Raw genomic sequence first — 21680 nt, 5'->3', positions numbered from 1 at the left:
CAAGTCAGGAGTGTGATGGAATAATCTCCACTTGTCTGGATGGGTGCAGCTCCAACAACACTCAAGAAACTCAACATCATCCAGGACAAAGCAGCCAGCTTGATTGGCACCCCATCCACAAACATTTACTCCCTCCACCACCAACGCATAGTGGCAGCAGTGTGTACAATCTACAAGATGCACTGCAGCAACGCACCAAGGCTCCCATGACAGCACCTTTCAAACCCGCGACCTCTACCACTTAGAAGGACAAGGGCAGCAGATGCATGGGAACACCACCACCTGCAAGTTCCCCTCTAAGCCACACACCATCCTGACTTGGGACAATATTGTCGTTCCTTCACTGTCACTGGGTCAAAATCCTGGAACTCCCTTCCTAACAGCACTGTGGGTATACCTACCCCACATGGACTGCAGTGGTTCAAGAAGGCGGCTCAGCACCACCTTCTCGAGGGCAATTAGGGATGGGCAATAAATGCTGTCCTAGTCAGCGACTCACATCCCATGAACGAATTAAGAAAAACAATCAAGTGACTTGACCATTTCCACTTGTGCTGTCTCCGATGTATCTCTAGCATCAAACGGCAGGACAGGGTGCCCAACACTTGTGTCCTCAACTTTTAATTTAAGTGGAATTAAGGGCGTGATTGAAATGGTCCAATTGCACTGGTCTGAGAAATTTTGCATGTATAGTTGTAGAATTCCTAAAGCTGTCTTAGTGAGCTGCAGTCTGGATATCATAACAGAGATGAGTAAATAATACACTATAAAGACACAGTAAACACCACTTTAAAATCTTGCAGTATTAACCTTGACACCTGGAAAGACACAGATACTGACAGACCACAATGGGTTTCATGTCTATCAGGTTGTTTAAATGACTGAGGTTGCAAGATTTAGCTACCAAACATCTGGCACACAAGGCAATTCATCAACCTAGCTCATCTGCCCTCCACAGTGATATGTCTGACTGTGTATGTGTGTCTAGTGTTGTGCGCTTCTCCCATCAGCGCATCCATGACAACTAAGAGTCATCCAAGACTCCATCAAGATCTCAAGCTCTTACGTGGTGTTACAGGTAATGATAATAGATCCTGATGACCCATTTTTCCTTGTACATTTAATTTCATTTTATTTTCAATTCCTGCTTAAGTTGCTTCTCTCAGTTTCCGTTTCTCCTTGCTCTTTTACTCTGGTATGTGTGTCCTTTTCCTTTTCTCAGAGCTGTTTTACAATGTTTTGCTCTATTGCTGAAACAAGATTGTTTTGCATCTCATTCTTTCTGGTCAGACTTTAGACTTCTTCCCTGTTGTTCACTTTCTCTGGACAGGTTGCAGACTCACTGATTCCAGCTTACAGACTCACTGATTCCAGCTTACTGTCTCAGGCTCAGTCTAACCTCTTCTCTGGCTCCCTCTCCAGGCCCTATTACTACATTGAATGGCTCCAATTGAATTCTATGCCCGACGTTCTGTGAAACAGAAAGAATGTATTTTTTTTCTATAGTGCAGAACCCTTTCCTGAGTAATGAGGGACTGGATAAGCTACAACTTCCATAGCATCAGACACATTTATTCACCTGGGAAAGGAAGCAGAAAGGGCTCAGCAAAACAGCTGATCAAAGGCACAGATCATCTGAGAAAGAGCTTGTGATTCAGAGGCACCTACAATAGTGATACAGGAAAGTTGCCCAACTGCACTCTGAGGCCAAGAAATATACAATGAATATCTATCCTGCAATGAAGGGTCTATATTGTAAAACATGATGACATCAACAGCAACATGCATAATAGAGTATCTTTAATGATAGAAAAATGTCTCAAAGTGCTTCACAGATGCATGAGGAAAATGGATGCCAATCCAGAGATCAGTCAAAGAGGTAGGTTTAAACAAGGGTCTTAAAGAAGGAGAGAATGGTAGAAAGGCAGAGAAGTTCAGGGAGGCAGTTCTATTGCTTGGGGCCGAGGCAGCTGAAGGCATGACTGCCAATAGCAGCATAAATGGAAAGGGAATGGATGCATAAGGCTGGAGTCAGAGTAAAAGAAAGTTTGGGCAGGGGGAAGGCTGTAGGCTCGTGGGGGTTATATACATGGGGAGGATGAAGTCGTGGAGGAAACCATGAAGCCATAAAATACAAGAATGAGAACTTTAAATTTGAGACATTAGGAGACCATGAACCAAGGTTGGTCAGAGAGGTCAGAGGTGTTGGGTGAGTGTGTTAGGATAAGGGTAGTGGAGTTTGGAATTTTATTCGGTCTGCCTTTGCTGGGGTACCCAGTTGGGATTGCAGCAGAAAAATTGTGGAGGGGTTGCATTGCAAATGACCCATCTTGGCCTGTTAGCAGGGAATTGACTGGCCTGCGCCTATAGCAGCTACAGGCTCAGATCCATGATTCCAGGAAAGGTCCAGAAATTCTGGAATAACATAAAAGGAGGGAGAGCTGGCAAATTTGGCCTCTGCCTCTTTTACCTTGCCTTTGAGCCCAGGGGTAAAACAACAACTTGCATTTTACATAGTAAAATGTTCCAAGGTACTTCATAGGAGCATTATCAAACAAAATTGGACACACAGCCACATAAATATATATTAGAACAGGTGACCAAAAGCTTGGTCAAAGTGGTAGATTTTAAAGATTGACTTACAGAAGGAGAGCAAGGTGGACAGGTTTCTTGAGTATCTGGAAAATTGTCCCTTTAACATTTAGTATTTTTGTTTGCAACCCTTTGTTTGCCTTTTGCCTTCATCAAAAAAGTGCAGGAAGCTTCAAAACAAAAAATTATGCAGAGACGTGTTAATGGGATCTATATAACTGTTAATAACTAATAGTTACATGACTAATCTCTAGAATGCTTCTAATAGGATTGCATCTGTTTTTCAAATTTGAAGTAAAGCTGTTCATTTTGCTCAGCAAGTAGGCACTAAGGAAAACATGTGCATTGAGTTCAAGTATGATGTCAAAATAATAAATTGTTGGGTAACTTCATTTAAAAGGAAAAATATGATGAGATTGCCAGGTTTTCATCCTAACCTGAAGACTGGGAACCAGACGTCAGTGTGACGATATCAGGCCTGATGGTAACATTTCCTCCAGTCACTTTGGACAAGAATATTTGAATGGAGCACAACAACCTTGATCACCCCTGATCAAGGTTGACTGGAGAAAGGCTATTGTGAATCAACTAGATATGTAAGGGTAGCATGTGGAATTTAGAAGCTGGGACAGGAGGAGAAAGAATGGTGTTTATGAATAAACATTTACATAGGATCTTGGAGAGAAAGAATAAAGCTTCTTCAGTGAAGTAATGGTGGCAGCAGGGTCTTTTGAGACCTCGGGGTGGTTATCCCTGCCCTTTTGTGAGTCACACAGCCCAGTTAAGGGTCCCATGCTCAGAGTTACAAGCATGGCCAATGACGGAACAGATGAATTTTTCATGCTGGTGGCGGAAGAGCTGGAACCTCGAGGGCCAATAGCTGCTTATAGGTGGAAGATACTTCGGGAAGAGGACTTGTATTTCCCTTAAAACACATGCGAGGAAGGCAACAGGAAACCACCTCATGTGCTTTTCTCCTAGTCATATTACTCATTTCTCATGGAAGATTAAGCATGGGACGCTCTTACGAATAATCAAAGAGGAAAGTGCAGGGCCGTGAGGTATGGAGAAATGAGCAGAGGACCTTCCCTTGGGCAGATCACCAACACGCTACTCTCTCATTGCATGATATCGTATTAGTCATGCCAGAAAGGACAGCATTAACTACTGTGTGATTTCTTTTCCATTGAGAGCAGTTTTTTTTTCCAGACTTCGTTCTTTCATCTAGTCACTTTTACTATGTCTCTTACATGTCATGAGTGACGAGTTTATTGGAAGATGAAAGCCATTGTCTATAGGGAGGCTAAAAAGATGGAACAAAACCTTGACTGGATGGTGTTCGTTGAGAAGAAGTTGAATGTATGAAAATGTCATTAGGATGGTGAAAAGATTACTAGATGAGAGTAACTGAGGTTCAATCAGCAGGTACTGATAGAAAAACATGTGTTATGAGGAGACTGCAATCTGAATATATAAGGAGAGAAAAATTCTTGTGCTGTAAAATACTGAAGTTGTTTTGAATCTGCAGTAAGTAGTATGGTAGCTGTATATTTTCTTGGGAAGCATGTTAAGATCCTTAGCAACTACGAAGAAGAAAAAGTTCAATAATGGTGGCAATGTTTTTATAAAATCCTGGATATATAAATCCAAGTTGCTCTGATAGCTGTTGCACAGTAAGCAGTGAATGGAAGGAAATCTGACTTCCTTTTCTGGAGGATCTGCAGAAGGATGGCGCAGTGGTTAGCACTGCAGCCTCACAGCTCCAGCGACCTGGGTTCAGTTCTGGGTACTGCCTGTGCGGAGTTTGCAAGTTCTCCCTGTGACCGCGTGGGTTTCCACCGGGTGCTCCGGTTTCCTCCCACAGCCAAAGACTTGCAGGTTGATAGGTAAATTGATTATTGTAAATTGCCCCTAGTGTAGGTAGGTGGTAGGAGAAGGGTGAGGATGTGGTAGGGAATATGGGTTAATGCATGTCCTCAGTACCTTGCTCTACGGCAGCGAGGCCTGGACAACGTATGCCAGCCAAGAGCGACGTCTCAATTCATTCCATCTTCGCTGCCTTCGGAGAATACTTGGCATCAGGTGGCAGGACTATATCTCCAACACAGAAGTCCTTGAAGCGGCCAACATCCCCAGCTTATACACACTACTGAGTCAGCGGCGCTTGAGATGGCTTGGCCATGTGAGCCGCATGGAAGATGGCAGGATCCCCAAAGACACATTGTACAGCGAGCTCGCCACTGGTATCAGACCCACCGGCCGTCCATGTCTCCGTTATAAAGACGTCTGCAAACGCGACATGAAATCGTGTGACATTGATCACAAGTCGTGGGAGTCAGTTGCCAGCATTCGCCAGAGCTGGCGGGCAGCCATAAAGACAGGGCTAAATTGTGGCGAGTCGAAGAGACTTAGTAGTTGGCAGGAAAAAAGACAGAGGCGCAAGGGGAGAGCCAACTGTGCAACAGCCCCAACAAACAAATTTCTCTGCAGCACCTGTGGAAGAGCCTGTCACTCCAGAATTGGCCTTTATAGCCACTCCAGGCGCTGCTTCACAAACCACTGACCACCTCCAGGCGCGTATCCATTGTCTCTCGAGATAAGGAGGCCCAAAAGAAGGATTAGTACAAATGGGTGGTTGTTCGTCAGCACAGACTCGGTGCGCCGAAGGGCCTGTTTCAGTGCTGTATCTCTAAATAAAATAAAAATGAGGCAACTTTTGGGATTAGAAATGACCAGGCACAGAATTGACACAAGGATATAGTTTGTCAGCACATGACTACAAAAATGCAGAGCATTTTAAAGGACTGTTTTGGGGAAAAGGTAAATATGGTTCCACAAGAAAGTTAAATGATCCAGCCAAGAAGTTCGAACATTAACTTTCCACTCCTGGAAGGGCCAACAATAAACAAAGTTGGCTTTGTCAACACGCTGACATTTGTTAAGGTGTATACTGAAGCTCCCGTCAAACCTGCTCCACTACATAGGCGGCTTCTTGTGCAGGCTTCATAGATTTTGTTTGCAATGAAAAGGAACTTGTAGCGGGTGATTTTCCATGGATACTTTAGGTACTAAAGAGCCTCCGAGGTGGCCATGTTGGCTCTTAAGCTGAAACATTGGTTTAACTCACATTTTGTGCAAGACGCCATCTTGGTAAAGGAGTTGAAGCTTGCTGTAGGAACTGCTGTTTGGAGGATTATTAAGCAGCTGATTGCCACTTAAATTTCCTGCTGGCGCTCATTAACGAGGCTGCATGGGATTTTGGTGCTCAGTACTTGAACTAACAGCCTCTCCTAACAGCCACCAGCTGATTGGTAGTAAACAAGTCCTCATGGAGGATTTTGAGCACTACTTTAAGGAATATCATCTTATACTGTTCGCTTGCTGTTGGAGGATTGAAGACCACTTTTGAAACCCATTGGAAGACTTTGTAAAGACTCCACCACTATTCTCTCAATGGTTATTCAGGAAATTCTCTGTGGATCTCAAAAAATGTAAAAGGCACAAGTCAGGAGTGTGATGGAATACTCTCTACTTACCTGGATGGGTGCAGCTCCAACAACACTCAAGAAGCTCGACACTATCCAGGACAAAGCAGCCCGCTTGATTGGCACCCCATCTACAAACATGCACACCCTTCACCACCGACGCACAGTGGCAGCAGTGTGTACCACAAGATGCACTGCAACAACGCACCAAGGCTCCTTAGACAGCACCTTCCAAACCCGCGACCTCTACCAACTAGAAGAACAAGGGCAGCAAATGCATGGGAACACCACCACCTGCAAGTTCCCCTCCAAGTCACACACCAACCTGACTTGGAACTATATCATCGTTCCTTCACTGTCGCTGGGTCAAAATCCTGGAACTCCCTGCCTAACAGCACTGTGGGTGTACCTACCTCAGATGGAGTGCAGCGGTTCAAGAAGGTAGCTCACCACCATCTTCTCAAGGGCAGTTAAGGATGGCCAATAAATGCTGGCCTAGACAGCGATGCCCACATCCCATGAATGAATAAAAATAATTGCTGTGCTATGCTACCTTATTCGACACCTTGTAGGAGTCACCGGGAAAAAGTGATCAGCGTCTTGCTAGGGGACCTCTTGATCTGTAGGAGGAATGGGAGAAGGACAGGAGACCAGGCACAGCAGCACCAGCTGCTGCAGGAGAGGGGGACTGGGGGGTGAGGTGGACTCCCTCCCCTTCTGGATACAGGACGTCACTCCTCTGGACCTCCAGTGCTACCTCTGAGAAGCTGTGTGCCCTCTTACTCAGTCCTTAAGCCATCCTGAAATGTGCTACTGTATGTCAGCCAGCACACATCACAGCTTCAGTGGAAGTGGGTAAATGCAGCCCACATATATTGCAGCTGACCAGTGTTTGAGTGCTAAATTTGTGGGTGTCTGTTTTAACAACCCTGGGCAAATTCAAATTATGGTAATCAGCAATTAGGACCAAACAAGTGTGATGCACACCAATTTGAAGATCTGGTTTTATTATTAGCAAGGTACCCATTTAGTGCCTGTTTTCACCCTTTTAACAAAAATAACTTATATGGTGCCTTGTAAGAGTTAAGTCCATTTTTAGTTTTTAATAGTTGAATGAGCAGTGACCCTTGACAACTCCTGATCCTGTGTGAAAGTTCTCCTGTAGTATAAATTTTGAAACTTGGTATGAGGTAAAATAGGAAGATTTTAGAATGTTAGATGCGCTATTTTCTTTTGGAAAACAGGTCCAATACCCAGGTCCAGTAGCTGGTCCAGTCTCTTCCCACCTATATCCGTGACTCTTCTGACGCCCTACGTCATTTTGACAATTTCCAGTTTCCTGGCCCTAACTGCCTCCTCTTCACTGTGGACATCCAATCTCTCCACACCTCCATCCCCCACCAGGACGGTTTGAGAGCTCTCTGCTTCTTCCTTGAACAGAGGTCCAACCAGTCCCCATCCACCACCACCCTCCTCCGCCTGGCTGAACTTGTTCTCACATTGAACAACTTCTCCTTCAATCCATTCATTTCCTTCAAGTAAAAGGTGTTGCATGGGTCCTAGTTATGCCTGTCTTTTTGTGGGATATGTTGAACATTTCTTGTTCCAGTCCTACTCAGGCCCCTACCCCCAACTCTTTTTCAGATACATTGATGACTGTATCAGTGCCATTTCCTGCTCCCGCCCCAAACTGGAAAAACGTTATCAATTTTGCTTCCAATTTCCACTCTTCTGTCACCTTTACATGGTCCATCTCCGACACTTCCCTTCCCTTCTTCGACTTCTCTGTTACTCCGTCTCCACGCATCTGCTCTGATGATGCAACCTTCCACTACAATGTCTTCCTTTTCCCTCAACCGAGGATTCTCCCCCAGCGTGGTTGATAGGGCCTTCAACCGTGTCTGGCCCATTTCCCGCACTTCTGCCCTCACACCTTCCCCTCCCTCCCAGAACCCCACAGGGTTCCCCTTGTCCTTACTTTCCACCCCACCAGCCTCCACATCCAGAGGATCATCCTCTGCCATTTCCACCACCTCCAACGTGAGGCCACCACCAAATGCATCTTCCCCTCCCCTCGCCTGTCAGCATTCTAAAGGGATCATTCCCTCCGCGACACCTTGGTCCACTCCTCCATTATCCCTGACACCTTGTCCCCTTTCCACAGCACCCTATGCAATCGCAGGAGGTGTAATACTTCCAGGTGAAGCAGCAATTTACTTGTACTTCTTTCAATTTAGTATACTGTGTTCGCTGCTCACAATGCAGTCTCCTCTACACTGTGGAGACCAAACGCAGATTGGATGATCGCTTTGCTGAGCACCTCCGCTTAGTCCAAAAGCATGACCCTGAGCTTTTGGTTGCTTGCCATTTCAACACTCCCCACCCCCCCCCACCCCCCCCCCCCCCCACTCTCATGCCAACATTTCTGTCTTTGGCCTGCTGCAGTGTTCCAGTGAACATCAACGCAAGCTCGAGGAGCAGCACCTAATCTGTCGATTAGACACTCTACAGCCATGTGGATTGAACATTGAGTTCAATAATTTCAGAGCAGACTGGCCTCTTTTTTAACATTTTTTTTTAACCATGTGCCTGCTTTTCGTATAGTCAGAGCTGCTCATTATTTCGCTGTTAACAGTCTCTCTGTACTAATGCTTTGTCTTTCACCACAAGCATTAACACACGCTTTGCCTTTGTCCGAGGACAGCTTTGTTATTTAATCTCCCTCTGCCCTATCAAACACCTTCCCCTTTGTTCTCTCCCGCACCCCCTTCCCCTTCACTTGCTTAAAACCTAATTCTTTTCCAACCTTTGCCAGTTCTGATGAAAGGTCACCAACCTGAAACGTTAACTTTGCTTCTCTCTCCACAGATGCTGCCAGACCTGCTGAGTATTTCCAGCACTTTTTGTTTTTGTTTCAGATTTCCAGCATCTGCAGTATTTTGCTTTTATCCAATACAATGCATGCTATAGGGCTGGTTTGCCAAGTGCATGCTTTTGGAGCCTCGGTAACCAGAAGAGCATGTTGGGAAACTGTAGGCGTGCTCCATGTAATTTTTCATCTATAAATGTAAAGAGAAAAGTTTGCATTATATGCAAAAATAATTGCAGTGATAATATTAGATTTTGGTCTCCGGTGAGGATGTGAGCTTAAAATAGGTATGTGAAAATATCAAATCTGATAGCAGTTATTAAAGCTGTGAATGAAGGAGTAGGCAACACTGACTGGGAGGTTGTTAGATAAGAAAATATCAATGGAACTATTTCAAAAGCAAACTGCAACAAGTTCAATTGAAATTAGTATCACCAATGAGTAGGAAATCATTTCAAGATTAATGTCAGTGTGGTTAAGTGGGGAAGCAGATTGGCATGATGAGTGTAAGTGTTTCAAGTGATATAGGATTGATGCCAGAGCAAAACATGAAAGAAAGTTAGAGCTTAATAAGATGAGAATTAGCGAGTAAAAAGGAAAACTTGTAAACAAATTGCCATGGACAATAAAGGAATGCTAAAAATAGCACATCAGGCCAGTTAGCATTTGACTCGAACCGAATTTGTATTCCCTTCATCAAGATCCACCCAAAACATGATTTTATCCTTCAACATCCTGACCAACGTGCTGTTTCTGTGTTTCTTTCAGATTTCAAGTGGTCTAATTTTTTCCTTTTTATATTACAACAACTTAGATTTATTTAACACCTTTAAAATAATAAAATGTCCCAAGAAGCTTCACAGGAGCATTATGAAACAAAATTTGTCACCGAGTCACATTAGATGACCAAAAGCTTGCTCAAAGAGGTAGGTTTTAAGGAGCACCTTGAAAGAGGAAAGCAACATGGAGAGGTGTCGGCAGGGTATTCCAGAGCTTAGGGCCCAAGTAACTGAAGGCATAGACACTGATTAAAAAATATTAAAAACAGGGATGCTCAAAAGGCCAGGATTAGAGGGCCACCGATATCTCAGAGGGTTGTGGGGCAGGAGGAGATTACAGAGATAGGGAGGGACAAGTCCATGGATGGAATTGAAAATAAGGATGAGAATTTTAAAATCAAGATGTTGCTTGACCAGGAGCTAATGGAGGTCACTGAGCACCAAGGTTGTGAGCAGACTGGCTTAATCTCAGACTGTTGCCAAGGAGAGGGATGGAGTTAGTAGGTAGAGAAAGGAGTTTGGAGTGAGGACTGAAAACAATGACTTCAGTCTTCCCAATATTTAATAGGAGGAAATTTTGGCTCATCCAGTGCTGGATACCAGATAAGCAGTCTGATAGCTGAGCAACAGTGCAGGAGTCAAGAGAAGTGTGGTGAGGTAGAGCCGGGTGTCATCAGCGTATTTGTTATAATTAAGACTGTGCTTTCGGATGATGTCACTGAGGGGCAGCATGTAAGTGAGAACTAGGAAGGGACCAAGGATAGATCCTTGGGGGATACCAGAATTATTGGTGCAGGAGCAGGATGAGAAGCCATTGCAAGTGATTCTCTGGCTTTGATTAGATAGATAAGAATAGAATCAGGTGAGAGCAGTCCCACCCAGCTGGACGACTGCAGAGAGGCATTGGAGGAGGATGGTGTGGTCAACCATGTCAAAGGCTGCAGACAGGACGAGGAGGGAAAGTTTACCTTTGATACTGTTACATAGGATGCCATTTGTGACTTTGGTAAGAGCTGTTTTGGTACTGAGGCAGGGGCACAAATCTGATTGGAGGGATTCAAACATGGAGTTCCGGGAAGGATGGGCACAGATTTGGGTGGCGACAACATGTTCAAGGACTTTGGTGACAAAAGGGATGTTAGAGATGGGAGGGTAGTTTGCAAGAGCAGTGAGGTCAAGGGTTGGTTTTGTGAGGAGAGGGGTGATGACGGCATGTTTAAAGGAGATAGGGGCAATACCTGAAGAGAGGGAGAGAGCCATTAACAGTATCGGCTAACGTGGAGACCAAGAGGGGAAGTTGGGTGATCAGTTTAGTGGAAATTGGATCAAGGGAACAGGAGGTGAGTCTCATGGACAAGATGAGCTCAAAGAGGGCATGAGGGGGAGATAGGAGAGAAACTGGAGAAAGATGCGAGCTCGGGGCTAGGGCAGGGGGGTTAGTGGTAGGGAGGGACGTGGCAGAGGCAGCTGATCGTATGTTATCGATCTTAGTGACAAAGAAGTCCATGAGCTCCTTGCACTTATTGTTGGAGATGAGGGTGGAAGGGACGGAGAGAGGGGTTTAAGAAGAAAGTTTGCAGTGGAGAAATGAAGCCGGGGTTACCTTTGCATTCCAAGATGATCCTGGAATAGTGAGCAGTTTTAGCAAATGAGAGCAAGATCCGATTGGGGAACGGGCAGGGTGAGAAAGAGTAATGGTTTTATTGGGGATTAGGGTATCAAAGGTGGAGGTGAGGGTGCAGTTGAGCCAATTAGTAGCTGCAGAAATGTTGTGGCAAACAAGAAATACTGTATCTGTAGAGGATGAACATTATAAAAACATGTCAGTGAACTGAAAGATCCTACTTAAAACCATTGATGAAGGACTCGAAAAGCAAAGGTAGATAATCTTGTGAAAATTGTTGATGAGACAATAATAAATACATCATTAAATGACAAGTAATCTGAATTTAGAAGATTAGGACAGACCTTTTTAGTTTAATTAGTATTCATAGGAGAAATTTGTGGCAATATACTAGTCTTTTCTCATTGAGAGCAATTGAATAATCTACCTAACAAAATGGTTTAATCCCACAGTCTGTTGGGTGATGTTCCTTCTATTTTAAAAGACTGCAGAGGTGTTAGTATGAAAGGCTCACTTTAGCGTGTCTCAAACTGAGAAGAGTTCATGTTTACTTGTGAACTGATTTATTAAATTACATTTGAATACAAAATAAACCAGGATCCTTTCTCAGAAAAAGAAAGTTCAATTAAGTGAACCTTTAGTTTACACAACATTCCAATTTTCAGTTGTTCAAACTGTCTTTCTGGTTGGGGGTGGGTGGGTGGCAGTTGAATAAGGGCTTGAGAAATTGAACTGAATTCAACATTTCCCAGATCAGTTTATTCTCGCATTTGTTTTCTATTGTTTTGGACACAGAAGGATTATAGATTCTTTTGCTCTTTTTAACATACTTTTCTTTAGAAAAGATGGTTGTAATCTGCTCTTTTTGCTTACTTGATCTGTAGCCTTTGCTTATCCCATCTTAATCACACCAAAAGGTTGTCCTTTTCTGCACAAGACTTGAACACTGCAGAAACTGACAAGGTCAAAGTTGTTTGGGAATTGTTTAAACCTCTTCATCACAATTGATTGCTTTGGAACATTAATATTGATTGGAGTAGGCAAACCCTGTGGTATAGTAACCTACTGTAGATGTGACTGGATACACTATTTATCTGTTACTGCAGATTTAAATGAATCACTCCAAAGAGAAAGGCATTTCTAAATGTCATTTATCCAGAATATTTTAAGTAGATCAAGGTTTGAAGTCTCTGTTGAAAATCGTTTCTTTTTAGTCTGATGGAAAATAACTCCCTCAGGAATTTGGAATGCTAGGTTTATTGCATAATATGGAATCAAAGAATGCCTTTGACATAAATGCAATTTTCTGCAACCTTTAAAAGCATTTTTGTTGTAAAGTGCAGCTGTGTATAACATCCTTACCCAGATGCTCCATTAAAATGATCATCGTGTGCAATTTCAAACTAGTAATGTTGAAGATAACTTGGATTTGTTGGCAATCGAAATGTTGGTGTCAGGATACACTTTGAGGCTCTAATAATTTATGCACTGACTTAGGAGCTAATTAGTCTGATTATTCAGCAGCCACATTTGTTGTGGGACAGAGGTTTTCCTCTCATTTTATGAAAAGGATTAGTGACTCGGGGAATGTTTCAAATTGAGATCTTGAATAGAAAGAGTGCTTTAATTTTTGTATATATTATGTACAAAAATCAGCATTGTTTGTTATCATTAGAACATCTATTACATAAGGAAAAGTTTTTATAAAACTAAAAGTGGGGTTAATATATTATTACTTTTGCTTCCTATACTGTAGGTTTAAAAAAGCAATAACTCATACAGTTTCTTAATTGCATAGATTTCTAATTACAAATAATATGTAAGAATTAATGGAAGAAAATAGAGGATTATTATCAGAGCAAAATAAACCTCCAGAAGTGCCTCGGATGCCTGACTAAAACAAATATTCGACCCCTTGAATTTGGTAATTAGAGGTCCAACACCTGTTTCAGGACCACCTCTAGAACTACTTAGGTTAAAATTTTTAGTTGGGTGGGAGGCCCCGTCCACTGGCTGATAAGTCCGTGGCGAGCCCGCCTCCACCGAGCTTGTGGAGCCAGACCGGTAATTTTTGCTGCCCAGGTCTTTAATTGGTCTTGGGTGGGACTTTCACCTCTTTTGAGGCAGGACCTCCTGCCTAATGGAGCCGCCCGCCAATCAGCAAGCCAGCAGCTCTTAGTCCCAGCAGCGCCACCGGGAGCTCAGTCATCACAAGAAGATGAAGGACGGCCCCAGAAAAAAGGTAAGTTTTTAGGGCCTCGCCGAGGACAATCGATCAAGCCCCAGCGAGGCAAGGGGAGTCGTTTAGAGGGGTGTGGGAGTGCTGTGTTGGGGGCGGTTGGGGCTTCAGGGGCGACCCTCCAAGGGTAAAATACCTGTGATAGTGGGTGGAGGCCCTTAAGTGGCAGTTAATTGGTCACTTAAGGGCCTTGATTGGCCTGGGGCTGGCAGGCCATTTCTTGCCGCCGTCCTGCATAAAGTTGCAGTGGGGGCGGGAATGGCCTTCCCCACCCACTCGTTTGGTGTGGGGGGGGGGGGAACCTCGGACATCATCTCTAGGTTCCTCTCCAAGTTACATACCAGCCCAACTTGGAAATAATTTGCTTTTCTTTCACCGTCACTCAGTCAAAATCCTGGAACTCCTACCAAACAGAACTGACCAAACTTCCCCTCTACACAGCCCTCCCTCTCCCCGCCCCCGCCCCCCCCCCCCCCACATACTGTTCTGCCTCCACCCCCAAACTGCCCTCCCTTCCCCGTCCCAAAACTGTCCTCTCCCCACCACCACACACTGTCCTCCCTCCATTTCCCCCCACCCCCCACTCCACCGATCGAGTGGGTTGCTTTGTCCTGGATGGTGTCCAGCTTTTTGAGTGTTGTTGGAGCTACACCCATCCAGGCAAGTGGAGAGTATTCCATCACACTCCTGACTTGTGCCTTGTAGATAGTGGACAATTTTGGTAATTCAGGAGGTGAGTTACTTGCCGCAGAACAGTCTTTCAGCAAGTGAAAGAGGGGAGAGGGAAGAAGAACAAGAAGGAAGGACTGCAAATAGAGTGCTAAATAGTTGTAGCTACAACTATTTAGCACTTACAACTATTTAGCACTTCATTTGCATTCTGTTCCACGACATCTGTTATCTAATCTCTCCCCTCTCTGTCCTATCACCGTTCTTCCTTCCTTGTTCTTCTTCCCCTCCTCCCCCCCCCCCGCCCCCAACTTTGCTGTGTTTGGCTGAGAACACTGTATGTTACCTAATTAAAATGGTTGTTGCTCCATATCTTTTTTTAAATAATCCCTCAAAGGTTTTTTAGCATGCTGCTCCCTCTGTCATTTTGCATTTGTACTGAGCTTTTTGCAGCTTTTAAAGTTTTTACTTTGGTGCTTTAAAGGACTGAGTTATCATTTAAATGATTCATGTATATTTCACAGTTTAGACACTTAGGTGGTTTGCTGACTTTTATTTTTAATACTTTAATCTTCAGATATTTTTCATTTCAGGAGAGTTCAAGAGTTTGCGACAAATGCCACCGATAAAATAATAGGCTAGAGGCAACATTGAATACTGTTTTATTATGTGTTAAGAAGCAGCTGCTCTGTAGAAATACTTACTGATATTTTGGATGACACGCTCACTGTAGAATGATGCAGCTCAGAAAGATGCCAGTTAGCCCTTTGGCCTGTGCCAGTTGTTTGAAAGAACTATTCAATTATCCACTCGCCCTGCTCTTTCCCCATAGCCTGCAAATCTTACCCCACATCTTAACTTTTGTTAAAGGGATGAAGATGAGGATAGCCTAATTTGCTTTGACTAGGCTAAACTTTTGTAGTTTATATAATGTTTTAAAAAACCATATGAATGGATTCTATTTGGTTTTCTGAATAAGGCAACCGTGCCCATTTCAATGCAGATTTATTTCATAGAACAAAACACAGACATTTGTTATGTATTGGGATTCTCCTAGAACATTTAAAACATGTATTCAACTTTTACATCTTAGTAGCTGTTCAGCTAAATGTGGCCGGAAGTATGAAAAAAATCACCTTGAAAGTATGCAGGTTGCATATTGTCAAACTGTGTGTTCCAGCTTTTAAATTTTTGTCAATCGTAATCTGAATCACCAGCACATTGTGAGTCGTGTCCTCTAGCTAACAAGCATATTTTTCTGCTCATCAGTTGTTAGTTTCTAATAGAAGTCTGTTTCTCCATTATTGGTTTCCACCACAGCAATTCATCAGAGCAGCAAGGATCAGCTAAACCCCCATTAACCTCCTCCAATATGACATCACGAATACTGCTACGACAGCAGCTCATGCGCGAGCAAATGCAGGAGCAGGAACGACGAGAACAGCAGCAGCAGCAGCAGGCAGCACAGTTCATTCAGCAGCGAGTGCCAGTCAGCCAGACACAGGCCATCAACGTCAGCGTCCCCACCAGCCTACCCACAAATACCCAGGTGCCAATGGAAGTCCTCAAGGTATAGCTAAATCCTTTATGTCTGTATTCCTGATCAGACTGTGTATTACCTGACATATCAGACGTTTTGAAGAGATGTTCATTAAGGTTATGAAGGGAATAATAATCTCCCTAATTTAGATTTAATCAGATGAGCAGCAGGAGAATTTTGCACAGTACAAATATTTTTCTCTACTTACAATTAATGAACTGTAACAATAAAAAGCATATATGCAGTCTCTACAGTGCATTGTAGTGCTAAATATTTATTGTCTTTGAAAACAATAACATGGTAAATTTGATTTAAATATGGCTGTTGCATTCATTTTAAAAGTTATTGTTTTAGAAAGTACTTTTTGAACATTTTATCAGATGCCTGGAATTGAAGCCCTTCACAGAAAGTACTGCACTATCTAATACATGCTGGGCTTTCAACTCTTCGCCAGTGGTCACATTTAATCCTATTTCATCCAATGAGTTGACGTCTTCTAATAGCCCCGATTCTTCTTCAGACAGGGAACTGCAGGAGCTTGTTAGTATCTCCCTATTATGGGGGATATAGTAAATACCTTCCTAATTACTGCAGGATCACGATTAGGGTAATACAAGAATTTTGATTTTTTTTTCTTGTTGTGAATCTGCATTTCAGTTCAAATATTTGAACTGTCACTTGAAGTGTTCAGACTTGGATCATGTATTTCATTTTCCTTATAATGCATAACAAAAGAACAACTATAAATTTGTTAATTTCACAGTGGTTGAATAATAGCTCCATTATTTATCTGCTCTGTACATCAGGTCTTTGATCAATTTTATGTTTGCTGAGGCTCGTCAAAAGATTGAAGTGCCAGAATAACTCCTTTCTAATCTCTTCGCTTCTTTGTTTAATAATGCTATTGAGTGGATTTTTAAAATTGATTGTTTCTAATTATGCAAAGATTCATTTTTTTATCAATAATATTTAGATTGCTTTGTTCCCATTGGTGTAAAACATGCATTCAATTTTGTAAAATCAGATGTAGTTTGTTCTATTTGAATGAATGAAGCTCAAACAGGTAAAGCAGCTTGAAATGTTTTGTATTTGATATTTTTGCTATATTTTCCATTTTGTTTTCTAGGAAAAGGTTCTGAATACAGTATAAATTGGGCATTATTTGTAATCCGAACTTCTTCAACAAATGTGTTGTTATTTCAGTTTCAACTGAAGTTGGTCACAGATTTTGAGTATCATTTTGTTCAGCCTCATCTTCATTGCCATCCTGTCCATGAATAGTAAAACCTCAACTATCTATTAGTTGAAAACTGATCATTTCTCTTGTTTCATAAACACTTTAATGGAATCAAAACAAATTGTTTTAGAGTCCGTGTAGAAAGGTTTGTAAGAGAGAGTTTGGTATCAAAAATCTTTAAAGATATCTACAATTGAGTTACAAAGCTATAATGCAGTCATAGGGGCTGGATTTTCTCTCTGGAGTGGAAAACAGGAGTCATCACTGCTTCCAGGTCCTGAATCTGCCCCCGGAGGGAAACAGTCACTCTTTGGGATTTTCACAGAGGCGCCCCCTTAATTGGCAAGGAGACGGGTTCCCTGTCCAATTCAGGGTGTCAGGCAGGCTCTTGAAGTTGGAGGACCAATCAGAAAACTTCCAGCACGGTAAATAACTGAGAGGGTGCTTCAACAAGGAAGCACCCTCTCACCAAGTTTTTAAAATGCTTCAATAAAAAAAAATACAGCAGCCAGACCATTACTATGGTTGGGTGGGGGAGAGGAGGGAGGGAAAATTCCATCTATAGGGAGGCCTTTGGCTGCACCCGCACCCAGGCAGGCAGAGAGGGCCAATAGGCCTGCCTGCAGCGCCTGCCCACCAATCAGGCCAGGAAACTGGAGACTGAAAATCTCAGTCAATGTCCTTTACTGTGGTTAACAAAGCCCTTATTGAGCCTATTTGGCTACTCGGATTGTGGTTGTGGGTAGCCCTGCTGGCCCCAAACATGTCTTGGCAAAAATGGCTAGCGCCAGGAACGGGGTTGGGAAACGCCAGCTGATGCTGGTATTTTTCAGGCCCCGTCCACTTCTGTTCCTGCCCTCGGTGGGGCCTGAAAACTCAGCAAGGGATCTGACAAATTTCAAGAACGGAACATGAGGTTCTTTTGGCTCAGTTGGTTCAGGCAATACATGGCTGCTCCACAATGATTGAGTGGTCCAGGTCCAATTTCTGGCCTCTTCTGAATTAGTTCATAGAACCATAGAGAAGTTACAGCACAGAAAGAGGCCATTCAGCCCATCATGTCTGCACCGGCTGAAAAAAATAGCCGCTCATTCCAATCCCACCTTTCAGCACCTGGTCCGTAGCCTTGCAGGTTACAGAACTTCAGGTGCAGGGCCAGGTACCTTTTAAATGAGTTGAGGGTTTATGCCTCTACCACTGATCCAGGCAGTGAATTCCAGACACCCACCACCCTCTGGGTGAAAAAACTTTTCTTCGTGTCCCCTCTAATTCTTCTACCAATCAACTTAAATCTGTGCCCTCTGATAGTTGACCCCTCTGTGAGAGGAAACCGGTCCTTTCTGTCTACTCTATCTAGGCCCGTCAGAATTTTGTACACCTGAATTAAGTCACCCCTCAGTCTCCTCTGTTCTATGGAAAACAACCCCAGCCAATCCAATCTTTCCTCATAACTGCAACCTTCAAGCCCCGGCAACAGTGGCGCAGTGGTTAGCACCGCAGCCTCACAGCTCCAGGGACCTGGGTTCGATTCCGGGTACTGCCTGTGTGGAGTTTGCAAGTTCTCCCTGTGTCTGCGTGGGTTTTCTCCGGGTGCTCCTGTTTCCTCCCACAAGCCAAAAGACTTGCAGGTTGATAGGTAAATTGGCCATTATAAATTGTCACTAGTATAGGTAGGTGGTAGGGAAATATAGGGACAGGTGGGGATGTTTGGTAGGAATATGGGATTAGTGTAGGATTAGTATAAATGGGTGGTTGATGTTCGGCACAGACTCGGTGGGCCGAAGGGCCTGTTTCAGTGCTGTATCTCTAATCTAAATCTAAACATACTTGTAAATCTCCTCTGTACTCTCTCCGGAACAATTATGTCCTTCCTGTAATGTGTTGACCAGAACTGCACACAGTACTCCAGGTGTGGCCTAACCAGCATTTTATACAGTTCCAGCATGACATCTCTGCTTTTGTATTCTATACTTCGGCCAATAAAAGAAAGCATTCCATGTGCCGCCTTCACTTTATCTACCTGTCCTGCCATCCTCAGTGACCTGTGCACATGCATTCCAAGGTCTCTCACTTCCTCTACCCCTCACACTATCCTCCTATTTATTGTGCATTCCCTTGCTCTGTTTGCCCTCCCCAAATACATTACCTCACACTTCTCCGGATTGAATTTCGGTTGCCACTTTTCCATCCTCTCAGCCAAACCATTGATATCATTCTGGAGTCTACAGCTATCCGCTTCACTATCAACTACTGTATTATCTGCAAATTTCCCAATCCATGCCTCCCACGTTTAAGTCTAAATCATTAATATATAACACAAACAGCAAGGGACCCAACACTGAGCCCTGTGGAATGCCACTGGAAACCACGTTGCATTCGCAAAAACATCCATCGACCATTACCCTTTGTTTCCTGTCACTCAGCCAATTTTGAATCCAACTCGCCACATTCCCCTGAATCCCATGGGCTTTTATTTTTCTGACCAGTCTGACATGTGGGACCTTGTCAAATGCCCAATTGGTGGTAAGGTACTATAGTTGGCCTTTGAGTTAGGCAGGGAGAAGTCAAGAGCTGCTGATCCATGTCCAGCACCACCTGTTTGAAGTGTATATGGGAAAATATCAGGTGAGGAGATCAGGCACACTCATGGTACAGTTCACAGTCAAATAGCCTACTGACACACAGTCTATACTCATGGATATTGGTTACTTAGAGAAGATATCAGAGAGCATCCAGTATGTGTGGAAATGTATTGCAGTAAGAAAGGAAGATGAGAGAACTGGAAAGAAAATAATGAAGGCCAAGTGCTTTAGGAAAGTTAGTTAGAGCTTCCAGGTTGAACAAAAATCTTAAAATTCACTTGAATGTTATGTAAAACGGATAGTTTTATAATAGGAATGTTTGCATGGTAAAGTTGTGTGATATATGTGGAAGGGTAGAGGAGAAATTTGTGATGTCTAACGTGGCAGTACATAGTATTGCATGATGATGACATTTTTTTTTTAAAAAACAGTAGTTTACAAATGAAGAAATCGACATCAGTGTGTAGTTCACTGTAGACAACATGTCTAGGTGTGTTTTTTCTCCCAAGGACTTCTGACAATTATACTCATTTCGTAGAGACACTTCATCAAGCAATGGCCTGATTGCTTTACGGTAAAATCATGTCAATTTGGACAGATTGTTATTCATTTGGCCAATCAAAGGTCACGTTCTTAGTGGATTTCTGCCCACTGCCATCTTAACCAGGCTCTTGTATTAGGTGGTCACTGCACTCACCTGACTCAGGCAGGAACCTCATTAATATATGCTATAGTGGGGCGAGGAGCAGGATTACTTCTCCAGGCCCACAAGGAAAGCTTGGGCTCCTACTGCCCTCGGTCTTCAACCTTCCCATGAAATGGCCCTGATTCCTACTCCTTTCCCCACACCCGCAAGTTACCTTGGTACGGCAGGCAGCTCCTGTGCTTTGTGATTTCTACCAGACTGTAGCTGACCAGATGCCTCTTCCACCTGTTTCAAGCAGGGAGCGGGCTGGTGGGATGTGCATGAGACTTGACAGTTAAAAGTGACCAAGGCACCCTATGGAGATTCCCAGGAAGGCTCAGTTTCCACCTGGCTTTTTGTCCAGGGGATAAAATCCACAACATTCTTTTTAATTCAAAATTGGGTTTTAAGTGTCTCTTTTAGTAATTTAGAGCTTTTACAGTAATGATGCTATTTCTGAAATCTGAATTGCTGTGCCGTACTGATGGTGCCATAGCCTTGCGCTGATTATTTCAGTAACCAGCTAGCCTAAGGAGACATTGACTTCTTTAGATCTGCTACCAGTTTAAAGATCAAGTATATATTCTCTATATATTATTACTATGCCTTGTTTCGTTTGAAAATGAATGGTGTGCGGTGTTTTGTCAAAATTTTTGTAATGGACACTGGCACATAATTATGGATTCATAAAGCTGTCACAACTTGGTGTTTTCTTTTTAAAAACCATGTGCTTTTCTCAAAATACAAAATACAAAATATTTCTACAAAATATTGTAATATTTGTGTGTGCCTAGGTTTGTTGGATTATTTACTGTCTTAAATACACTTATTTATTATACCTCTGAATCAAAAGGTGTAACATGATTAGCTATATTGCTTTCACATGTTGGAAAGTACTTCAACCATTATTCACTGATTAATGCTGACCGGTAATAGTGTTCAGTGATGATCAGCTGTGCATTTCTTCTTCCTCCTGTTCCATCACTGGGGCAGAGGCTTCAGCCATCTTGGGCCTGCTTGCTGTAATACCCTTCTTAAATGAGTCTGTCTTTAAAAGCTTCTTCAAATTCCACCTTTTCACACCTGGTAACCAAGTGCACTCTTAGGGAGGGGCTGTGATGGGGGATGGATTTAAACTATAAAACTCATTTCGCTGGCTTTGGCAATGTTGGAGCTCAGTAACATGCTGGCAATTTTTGCATCAAGCTTTGCATTGATGGAATTGTAATGCACGATTCCCAGCCTTAATTGCACAGGGCATGTCAACTTCTGGCAGAAAATACCAGTAATTGGCTGGAGCCAGAAAAATTATTCACCAGTTGATTTCACATCCTCATCTGCTCAAATATAACTCTAAAATGGCCAAAGTTATAGTGGAG

At 43.1% G+C, this 21680-nt stretch overlaps 1 protein-coding gene across 4 annotated transcripts in view; it reads left to right on the top strand.

The window, feature by feature from the left end:
• The window catches only part of LOC137380028 (microphthalmia-associated transcription factor-like), a 335859-nt gene that overhangs the window by 173157 nt on the left and 141022 nt on the right, over positions 1 to 21680 (top strand). For all 4 annotated transcript variants that reach the window (XM_068051537.1, XM_068051539.1, XM_068051540.1 and 1 more), the window contains exon 2: positions 15578 to 15827. In XM_068051537.1, the coding sequence (XP_067907638.1) occupies positions 15578 to 15827 (250 nt within the window). The remainder of the gene's footprint in view (positions 1 to 15577; positions 15828 to 21680) is intronic.

Source organism: Heterodontus francisci, chromosome 19 (assembly GCF_036365525.1).
Source record: "Heterodontus francisci isolate sHetFra1 chromosome 19, sHetFra1.hap1, whole genome shotgun sequence".
Taxonomy (NCBI): domain Eukaryota; kingdom Metazoa; phylum Chordata; class Chondrichthyes; order Heterodontiformes; family Heterodontidae; genus Heterodontus; species Heterodontus francisci.
Note: the sequence above shows the minus strand (reverse complement) of the source record. Positions and strands in the feature narration are given on the sequence as shown.